Raw genomic sequence first — 11500 nt, 5'->3', positions numbered from 1 at the left:
AGAGGACACAGTGAACGACGTTGAAACATGAAAGCAATTCTATAAACCTACAAACAGAATTCCTACATGCAGTATCCAAGGTAGGGGGAAAGGTATGACACCATGTAAAGTAAGCAGACTCTAACGAAAATCTGCTAAACTGGCACTAAACTACACAAGTGCAAAACTTCTGGTATAACTGGCTCTGACTTGTAGTTTGCATTACCTCTCTTAATGGAATGATTACACTGCACAGGCTGCCATCCTGGCTAGCAAAGCAGATGTAGTTTTCTGAAATGCACATTTTCCCATGGGTGTTGTAATGACTGAAAGGAACCCATAAGAAGCACTCATGAACTTCCTTCACGGTCTCTTCTTTGGGTAGCCTGAAGAATGCACTAAACCGCTCACTGTAGGCACGGCTCTCTAGGCCTCTAGATTAAAAACAAAAGAAAAAACAGGGTACGAGAGAGAAAAGAAAAATTAAATAAGTTTAAAATGTCTTTACAAATACAAAAGTTAAAAATACCTTGTGAAAAGACCATAAAATATCATGTTCTCCCATAATCCATGGGGTCGATCTGGAGGGCTCAATGTTTTGCTTGAAGAGGCAACAAAGGGCAGGACAACACCTATTTATATACACCCACTTAACAAAATACTTAAATGCTTCACTAAACAGGAATAGATTGAAGCATGTTCTTACACAGTAAAGCACTTCGCTGAATCAGGGCCTACAGACAGTGCAGAAAAACATACTAATAGCCTAATCTGCCCCGTTTCCCCACCCATCAGAATAGTCCATTCAAACCTAAAACAAGTTTTGGCTTGACAGAGGGTTAATTAGCTAGAAATGTAGCACATGTTGTAAACATCTGCCATAGGCTAATTCTTCACAGGTAACTGCATCCAGAAACAATGTTTTGGTTGTAGAGCAACATCCCTCTCCAGCATTGCTACCAAACTGAGGTATCAATTACCCAGGAAATACAACCTAAAACAGGTTTTATTATCAGTGTACTATAAAACTAAATGGCTTTTTTTTTCTTAAATCATAGGTGCATGGAGCTTTAAGTAGGAAAAATTATTAGAAAAATGCTTTATCTAATTTCTGATTTGCAGATAGGTAACATTTTCGAACAAAGATTTAGTCCCTTTATGTGAATTTAAATTACCTAACAACAGACTTGCTTTTCCTGGTTACTTTTCAGTAAATAGCTGTGGTCCACAGATCAAAACCTGAACATCTGAGTGAGAATTTGGACAGCTCTCTGAGGAAAAGGCAACATTTGCTTCAACAGAAACCAGAACTGAAGAGAAACTATAAAATTATTACAAGGAATAATCACACACCTTCCTTGAGAAGGAAGGACCTAACCATCAGGTTACTTACATACACATCTTTCCCACCGCCTAAAATACTGTCGTAAATAAGGAAAGCCAAGCACCCATCTGCAACTCATTGATTTTATCACTCATCTCCAGTGGCAGAAAAGCCATGCAGTTATTATTTACACATATTTATTAAATGATTTATTCTCCACCTTATCCTTCCTCATCAGGTCTCTTTGGAGACACTGCAGCTTCATTCTTAATTTTCTAATCCTAAATGCTGCTAGAACGCCTTTTAAAATTTCGAACTACTATCAACCCTATAGCTGAAGACCAGCTCTGAAGGTTTGATCATTTCCAGCCTTCATATAGATTTTGATACTGCAAAGTAACAATAAATTACAATGCCTTGCATTGCTTTGATCACAAATTTTAATGAGACACTTGTTTAAGAGAACACCAGCTTTCCTGACATTTACATGTCTCCTTTTCCCTCTGCCTAAAAAAGTACTGGGCCCAGAGCAGACAGACTCTAAGTAATATATTACCTCTTGGTGATCTGCAGGGGGTCATGAAGGACTAGGTCATTTTCAAATGTCTCCTTGTCAAAAAGTCTCCTAACAGCATAGTTTGCCAGCTGCTCCATGAGAAGGAACGTTTCACTAATGTGCAAAAACATGGAAAAATAGTGTTCTTCCCCATGGGAGCACACATGAATGCTCTCTGTCAGAATCACATTGGAAGTCTTCTCAAGTTTTGATATTTCATCCCAGGAGATAATAAGTTTTACTGAAAATACAAATATGAACAGATGCAAGTAACTTCTCGTTAGCTGCTACCCTCATATTAAAAAAAGAAAAGTAGTAGTCAACAGCACTAATAAAATATAATTAAGCAATATAGTTGAATGATAACACACTTGGAAAGGGCTACAAACTCACAAGCACAAAAAACACTCTCTTCACAATTCCTATAAAATAATTCCATTAGAAAGAATTTTATAGAAAGAAAAATATTAAAGACACACCATGTATGAAAATACAAGCTTTCATCACCTTTTCTTTTCTGTCATGTGAAACTGAAAATTGCAAACAAACATCACCATATAAGCTTTAACAGTTTACCAATAGGGCTTCTTAAAGTAAATCGATCACGTATTGGCATTTAGAGGAACTGTGCCCATTAGCTATGACATTTCCCAATACAAATGAAAACTACCTTAGAAAGGATCCTACTTTCTTTATGCTTTCTAGTTTTCACATACATACAGTTATAGCTTACGCTATTAGAGGCATTTGTTTGGGCATTTCAAACTAATGTTACACAGGAAAAAAAAGATATGTGCAATTATCACCAGTGCGTAGTGCACCCATGTGAAATATTAAGTCTGTGTGTGAAGAAATAACTGTAATCCTCACAGACTGAACTAATATGCAGCATGAACTAAAGATGACACGCAACTTTTAGTTACAGTCAACTGCAACAGGTCTGCCTTCTCTCTGAAGCTTATGTAGAGGAAGAAAAGTAATGGACCTTGTGTAGTGAGTTACACAAACGTGTTCATTTCCATAAACTATTTTATGTTTGCAGTTTTTTCTATTGTGTGTTGACCTCTGCTCACATGGCAAAATAGCTCCCTTAAGACATAGGAAGAATACTTCCAAATCTGAAAAATAAAGAGTAAAATGTGAAGGGACTAGGCTTAGTATCGAGGCTTACTTACTTTCTGCTCCCAGCAAAAATGAGTAAAAACTAAGGAAGTTGGTACTAAGATAAAGCCATCCTTGACAGGGCACTCTGCCCTTCCAATAACTGCATGAGTAATAGGTAACCAACTTCTCCTGCTCCGGTAATCCAAAGCACTTTTCAAACTTCATAAGACCTTCACGAAACTTCTCAGGATCATCTTCTTTTACAAAAGAACCTTTTCCCTCCTCGGCAATCAAACCCTAAAACAAAAGAACCAGTTACTTTATATATGCATCCATGTGGGTGGGTGTCATATATGCACCTGCATACAGACAGCGTAGCATTCTCCTAACAGGATAGTAAGTTTTAGAACAGGAAGAATAGTATGAGGATCAAAACACAGTCACAAATCAAATGTGCTATTTCAAACTCATGCACCAAGTTTCCCACACAACTTAGGCAAGACACACATTCCCAGGTCTCCTCTTCTGAAACAGGTATGTTTTCCTCACTTAATCACAAGAATTCCCGGGCTAAATATTTAGCGTATATAAAGTGAACTGTTGCACTTTCTCAAAAACATACCATATACTTTCTAGGCATTATTAAAATTATTGTGAAATAATTTATCAACAGTTTTAGACGACTATCTAAAGGCACCTGGTGTATCATTTATCAAGAAGAGTTTATGTCAAACAACCTTACTTAAGTGTGGGGCAGATAAACAGGAACAATGGAGTGTGTTGAAGTTAACAGCCACATACTACTCAATCAGAAGTATGTAGCATTACGATGCTGTCCTTTGATATTCTAAAGAGGACATATTATTTGTGTATGTTTAGAGGAAAAAAAATACTTAGCCTTTCACAATTATGTCACATGCCTGTTACTTACTCTTATCTTTCCCTGGACAAAGCTCGTAATATCTTCATTTGAATCAAATACTGATAAAGTCTTCATAACATTGTGTTCTAACCAGTCCCAGTGTTCTGTTATTTCTTCTCTGCTGGATCCTGATTGGAAGACAAAATTAGTATTACTTAAAATTAGAACAGACTTTAATCATTCCACTGAAAATCTTAATCAAGAGAATACTTAGCAAATTCCTGATTCACCGAGTAATTTAGATACACAAGTCCAAATCACAAGTCTCAAATTTATTGTCCAACTTTTGTGTACACTAAAAACGTATTTGGTGTATATTAAAAATGTGCATTGCTGTGTTTTTATCTTTCAAGCCCTTTATGCAGCTATATTTCCAGCCTTTACATCCAGAAGCATCTCAGCTTTGTCAATATTGTGGGGCTCAGTGCTGAAGCCTGACTTGGACTGACAGTTCCTTCAGCTCAGCAGTACCTCCCCAACATGGATGGCAGAGCATCACTAGGACTCTCCCAGTGTAATAGTCTAGAAGGTGGGAAATGTGAGATCAAATTCATAATACTAAGAAGAAAATGAAATCTGGGCCTTTGATATCCTCAGCTGTGATCACTGGCCCACAAGAGTTTCCAGAGTAGAACTCCAAGACTTAGACCTGCTGTGCAAAACCCCTTCTAACATGTGTAAGAATGTAAAGAATACATCACCGTAACCAGGAAGGTATCAAAGATTTCTCTTTGGATACTTGAAACAACCATTTATGCTGCTTACAGTCAATCAATTGCTACTTACTTGTGTTCAGTATAGGTCATGGTTTTATCTCATTCTCTATCAAGTCACATTTTAACTGTATTTCTGACCTAAGCTAAACTGTGTATTTCTAGCCTAAGCTAAAGCTTAGGCACCATTCAGGAAACAATGTCATCCTACCTACAATAAAGTTCTGCTTATGCTGTAATTCCAAACAACACATTGTTTTCATGCAGTTGCAGGCTTCTACAAAAGGAAAGAAGCACAGCTGCACCCCATACGGAAGACATATATCAGAACTAACTCCTGATGCAGGAAAAAAAGGCTGACTGATTCATACAAGCTGAATGATCCTTGAAAACGTTCCGCACCACCAGAATTAGTATTTTTTTCTTCTGGACCCTCTAGGACTCAAACACACGGGAATAAGGATTGTTTTCTTTCCTTTCATTACATATGTGCAAGAGGAGGAGTAACTTAAAAAACCTGTTATGAGTAACCATAAGGAACGTAGAAACCATAGAGCCAAGATACAATTCAATGTTTCAGAAATATAAATACTGCATTTTCAAACACCTTAAGAGAAGCCAACCTTCTTACTTTATTTACTTTACACTGTTTTTTAACCTAGGTTTCAGAGAGCTATCACCTACTATATGGTGAACATCACTGCAACTTTATAGCAAAGAAAAACCTATCTCACCTGAACTTTCCAGAAATACATTTAAGATTATTGGTTTACTTTAAATACAAAGGAACACTCTTACCCACTAGCTACTTTTATAATTAGAGAAATGTGGTAGGCCAACTTCAAAATGCTTATGATAATTCATCTTATTCTTTTCACATACTCAATTAAACATTATGTAAGTGGTAACAGGTAATAAGCAGAGATGATACTAGTGAACAACAGTAGAGGTCCAGCAAATTCAATACTGAGTCAGTTCTTTAAAGACAGGTGGCTCCCCATCAGATGGTGAGAGAGGGAAAGAATTTACATAGGTTTGAATAAAGGGATTCTAGAATATAAATTAATTGGCAGTTTCATCCTCCACAGGAATGCTCACAAATAAAATCAGTCAGTGTGATCACATGCTATCAATACCCCTAAGCAAGAACACACCTGTAACAATTTCTTTTTTCTCAATTTACTTTGTAAAGACTAATTAAACAACTTTCCACAGAATTAGTTAAAGTTGCCTTGGGAATGAATAGAAATTGTTCTAAATATGGTTAGTCAGACTGCACTACACAGGGTGGATTTGCAACAACACTTTAAAAAATTATATGAAGAGTAATTAACATAGCAATTAAATTGCAAACTAATTATTTTTTTCAGACTACACATGTAGACCAATTATTTGAGTCACAGTGTGAATCAGAGGCACAGATGTGACACAGTAAAGATGAAACTTTTTAATAAATATTTAAATTATTTAGGAGCACTGTTTCAGATCCTAAATATGTAATAGCAGGAACAAAATGTAGTCTCTTCAATTTCTTCACTTCACAGAAGGAACAATCTGTTTTCTTCACAGCACAGAATCGATATAAATTCAGTCCTAAGGTGAAGACTACCCTTCCTATTTTCCCAAGGGCTGACCTGATGGCATTCGAATTCCCCAGAGTGTATTTCCAACATACTTACCAAAGTACCTTTTTGATAGCCTGTCACCATCAGTTCTGAATTCTTCAGAAGTAGTCCTAAAATTTTATTTACTGCCAATTCACAGACTGTTCAAATTCTATCAACTTTATAAGGCTGCCCTTCTAAAGTGACATGTAATGAATTACATTAAATTGTTATTCAACAGTTCTTTCACTGACTACTGCCCTTCAGAGAAGTCCTTGCAAAACGTGAACATGAGCAGATGAGCATTACAGCACATGTAAAAGAATAAATCTGTATTTTGGAAGTAGCTAACTGTATAGCAAAGACAGCAAGAGGCACAATTTTTCATTTAAGGTGAAGCAATGAAGATTCATAATAAAGCAAAATCCAACGTAACAACAACATAGCACTTACTAGTGGAATTACTCACGCATGTAAGTGTTTGCAGAATGGTAGATTTCCTGCAAAGCTTATCTTTTGCCACAGGCAACTAAAAGGAAGGCCTAGAGCCCAGAAAAGTCTAGATAGAGTCTTGTTTCTTTAAAGAATACTACTAATTAAAAAAAATTAAAGCATGGAAAAATGAACTAAATTATATTGTTCTTTTTCACTGTAATTATAGATGTTTTCAGAGTTTTCAATAAGCCTAAGAAATAGATTAATTCCACAACAGTGATTTTTTAGCATTAGACCACATGAAAATATTAATTAATTTCAATATAAAGACAAGACCATGCCTCAGAAGAAAAACCAATGATGCATGTAAAGAATAAAACAGTCCTCTCAACTTTTGGAATGGAGGTCTCTTTGGACACCCAGTAGTTAAGCAGCCTGTATAAAGGAATTAAGACTTGATTTTCAGGTGAAGCTGCAAAACTTAAAATAAAAATAAAAAAAACCCACCACAACAAAATAAACCCATGCACGCTATCAAAAAGCATGCCCTAGTAAAAATCACATACTCTACTGTCAAGGTCAATTTTCTTTTCCATTTCCTACTGATTAATAATGCAACATGAGAAAGAGAAAGAACTTACACTACGAGAGCAACAGATACGAGGAAGAATTCAGCTCTGACCATGACTGGGAATCTGGCTCATTTTAACAAGCAAAGATAAAGTAGGGAAAAACATTAGGATAAGCAGCTCCGGTTATTCCTACCTACCGCACACTTAGTACTCCCAAGGGTCAACTTATCCCTATCATCCTGAACTGTGCCAAGTTACACTTGCAGCTTACAGAAGAAAAGATTGTGCCTCTGTTATTCTAAGAGAGCACCAAGGCCTTAGTATCTGACGGAATGCTGCAGAAAGCAGTCAATGGGCAGTTGTAATATGAAGAGTCCATAGATATATTCTGAAAAACTGGAACCACACGCTACTGTCAATCACAGGTTGCAAATAATTTAAAACCATTTAGAGGTCACGGGAATGAATAATGATGTGAGAGGATTAACCCAAAAATGGATCCCGTACTTTGTACCCTTATTTTTCACTTTATAAACTCAGTTAGCTTCTAAATCATAGTACATACCACATGCAATGGACCAGTAAACTTGAGAGTCTGGTGTCTGATGCAGGATGCGAAATGGGGCGACTTTCGATGTAGAATCCAACACCGCATCTAATGTTCCCACGAGAAGACCTGTTGCATTTAAGAAAATGTATACAGCACAGTTAAACTAAGGTTTTGAAATGTACACTCACTTCTGATTCCTTTCTTAATGAATAGGAATGCTACCCAAGTAAGGACTAATGAACTCTGAGAAAATAAGAAGCACAAATGAGTAAAGCAAAAAGTGCTCCCAGAGGAAGCTCTCTGGGAGGTAAAAGCCATTATAAACACAAAATGAGGGTGAAGAAGTTTTTTGAGATGACCCCCTTGGAATCGATAGCCATGTAGTATGGTAAACCAGAGGACAACCTGAAAAGTAATATGGTAGCTCCCAGCCTTCAATGAGCACAAGTAGTAGCTGAATTACCTCTTTATTAGTCATTGTTAGTTGTTCTGTTTTCCAGTCACAGGAAACAGCTCTTAGGAGACTGTAATTCCATTATGTCCGATCTTTATGAAAATCCCACCATTTTTACATGAGAACACCTATCATACTTTCTGTACATACAAAAGTTTTGCTGTTCACACCACACTATAGCTAGAAAATGCCTGCAATTCTTCATAAAGTCTATGAGATGACTCCTACCTAAAGTATGGAACACTAATATTTCATCCTACCATCACATGCATAAGTATATTACATAAAGTGCCACATTCCCATATAGATTATACACCCAAGATACAATGGCCATGTCACCTCCCTGCCACTAAATATTGAATTAGCTCCTATTATACAGAGTTCAGATCAAAACTTACTAATTTCATTAATGAGACATACTTCATCTCTCCGTAACCGGGAGCAAAAAGTTTCCCAAGAAAATGAGTATGCATTTTATCTTGGCTGCCAAAATCATTCTTTCTGCACAGTAATAAAAATATTAGCCCAGATATCTTAAAGGTTCCTTTCAAATCTAAGAATTCTGGAATTCTAAAAGAGAAAAATCCTTGCAGAAAAAATACAAGCTTTTGGATCCTGGTGCACAAGTAGAACTTTTTCTTCTTGCTACAACAGAAACAAAAGTACAAGCAACAAAATGCTTCCTTCCTATATTTTCTATGCTTGCCATCGTTCTAGCATGGCCACATAAATGGAAAGTTCAAGTAAAGCAAAGCTACCAAAGCAATCACACAAAGCTTTTATTCTCCTACAGAACTGCAAAATAAGAGATGAGATTAGCCAAAAAAATATGAGAGATGTAATTACTCAAAGAGATGCTGTAAAGTCTGTTCCACAAACCTGCTGAGATCATGGACGTAGGGCATTCCCAAAAAAAATGCTATTAGGGTAGAGAGCTTGTATGCAAAGTTAATATATCCCTTATAACACCTCTACGTACCCTTCCATGTTTAATGGAAAATGATCTTTTTATTCAGGTTTTTAATATTCCACAGAAGCATTAGATTGAGATAATTTAAAATACATCCCCCAGAAGTTATTGCAGAATTTTTGGGTTGGCTTCTGGTACTTTTTGTTCCACTTTCTTTCCATTAACCCCCCCCTCAAATTCTGAAAAATAACAACTGTGAGAGAATACAAGACAGCAAAGTAAGGCAAAATTGAGGAGTCTAGAATCATCCTCAGAACATGGTTTTCCTAAGGATACACTTTCAGCATACAGCCTGTGTGACTACCTTACTGTGTGACTATCTTACTGTGTGACTACCTTACTGTGTGACTACCTTACTGTGGCTATTCAAGTTTCAGAATGCTTTTGCTTCTCTTAAAAAAAATGGAAGTGAATAATAATGAAAAACACAAAAAACCCCCGAAGACCAGTTACACCACATCCATCAAAAATACTACCTTGTCTTGTCTGCAATTCATAGATTGTAAGTTACTGTTGGAAAGTAGAATTTTTTTGCAGTTTCTAACTGAAGTCAGACATTGAATAGATAACATTTATGTCTGTTTAAAGAGCTTTGGCTTACTGAATGAGCCATAACACTGAGCTGATCTCAAAGCTGGCTTTGCTTCAGCAAGTGTTTTATTATTTCATTCACAATTCTCCTAATATCATTTTCTGTTATGATATAAAGTACAAGGACATTAGTCACCATTTATAAGGTTAACACAACTGCTCAGCTTGACAAAATGATTACAACAGTGCACTTAGAAAGCAGCGCTCCTCAAAATGCCGTGAGTTTCCGTCTACTTGGAAGGTCATTAGATTTTAGACACAAACTGCATCAGGATAGTATCAGTCACTAGATATCACTAGTATCTCCCACTAGTCAATACAGTTTTGTCCACAAATGTGATATAGACTACAGGTTTGCGCTTAAGCTGATAAATACTCAGTACATTACGAACTAATTCCACGGCTATGGCCACTGGCATAATTGCGAGGAATTAGCAGAGTCTCACCTTCTTACCCTAGTTCTGAAAGTGCTCTTTGAGCTGCGAATTTTTTGAATACTGTATTATCAGTCAGGGTTTCCATAACTACAAGTTGTTGGGTGCTTCTCAGCAAGCGCTCCCTTTTATTGCTATTTCCCAATGGGAAATCAAGAACCATGTTCACCCAGGCAAGTAAGACCACTGCTGAGCAGTTTGCTGGCACTCTGCTAACTCCATTCACACAAGCCTACTGAAGAATGATTCACTTCCAGGGTTGCAGAGATTTAAAATTCACCTGTATAATGACAAGGATATTAATTGTAAAATAAAGGAGTAGGTAACAAAAGAATCAGTAACTGCTCAGCCCAGACACTAGCACTATCTCTGTAAGGCAGGCAAGGGGAAAAAGCAGCGCAGGCCATACTTGTCAATCCCTCGCTAATGAAATGTGGTATGTGTTGCTCTCAAACAACCAATTTTAGGGACAACTTACAGAAGGTCATCTACTTTCATCTCTGCTCAAAGCCAGACCCCACAGTTTCTACTGGGGATTCCACCTAAATCATTCTCTTGCCTCACTCGGGGAATGACTTCAGCTGTAGATACGGAAGGTGATGCACATTTACACGGAGAAAGGGCTCTGCTTTTAGAAAACATTTTCAGTTTCACAGCTACTTGAGTAAAACTACTGGGAAATACCCTAGGTATTTAAATAAATAGGGTAAAATACCCTAGAAAATAAAATAAAGGGCAAGGAATCCAGAATAGCTTTGAAATAAGGATGTGTTCTTCCCAAAAGTCTCTAAAACACTTGGTTAGCAAAATATCAACATCAGCTGCAGAGACATGCACCAAAACATATCAGCAATGAATTTTGCTTTGTTGTACCAATTTACAGCAATAAAGCCAGTATGTTACATGAAAATAACTGCCCAGCATTTTGCCATTTGAGGGCAACACCACTTTGTTGTTCTATATTTATTTCACAAAGTACATCAAGAAAGCACTAATATTTGGTCTTTTTTTTGGTCCTTTTCAACACACAATCGCAAAGATTTTTTTTTCCCCTGGAATAGCTGTCAGTTACATCTTTTTTACTGCTGCCAATCTTCTTGATTTTAAATATCTGTATCATACCCAGCAATCTGACTACTTCCTATCCTTTGTGGCACTAGTGTAATGCAAACAGAATAATGTAAGTTCCATTTTACCGATGAAGAATCGGAAGCAAAGAAAACATGCTGTTGTCTTTTTTCAAAAGAGCACTATTGTCCTGAAGCAAAGTTAGCACAAGCCTGTTCTCTCCT

General features: G+C 36.8%; 1 protein-coding gene across 1 annotated transcript in view; it reads right to left on the bottom strand.

Annotated features, from left to right (window-relative positions):
- Positions 1-10193, bottom strand: part of LOC104075445 (TBC1 domain family member 8B-like) — a gene marked incomplete at its 3' end in the record, with an annotated part of 13322 nt that extends 3129 nt beyond the window's left edge. The window contains exons 1-6 of the mRNA XM_009575957.1: positions 10085-10193; positions 7775-7885; positions 3895-4013; positions 3035-3260; positions 1860-2100; positions 206-413 (exon numbers count right to left, since the gene is read on the bottom strand). Coding sequence (XP_009574252.1) covers positions 206-413; positions 1860-2100; positions 3035-3260; positions 3895-4013; positions 7775-7885; positions 10085-10193 — 1014 coding nt within the window. The remainder of the gene's footprint in view (positions 1-205; positions 414-1859; positions 2101-3034; positions 3261-3894; positions 4014-7774; positions 7886-10084) is intronic.
- Between the last annotated feature and the right edge of the window lie 1307 nt (positions 10194-11500).

The sequence above is a fragment of the Fulmarus glacialis genome, unplaced genomic scaffold, assembly GCF_000690835.1.
Source record: "Fulmarus glacialis isolate BGI_N327 unplaced genomic scaffold, ASM69083v1 scaffold48624, whole genome shotgun sequence".
NCBI classification, from domain to species: domain Eukaryota; kingdom Metazoa; phylum Chordata; class Aves; order Procellariiformes; family Procellariidae; genus Fulmarus; species Fulmarus glacialis.
Note: the sequence above shows the minus strand (reverse complement) of the source record. Positions and strands in the feature narration are given on the sequence as shown.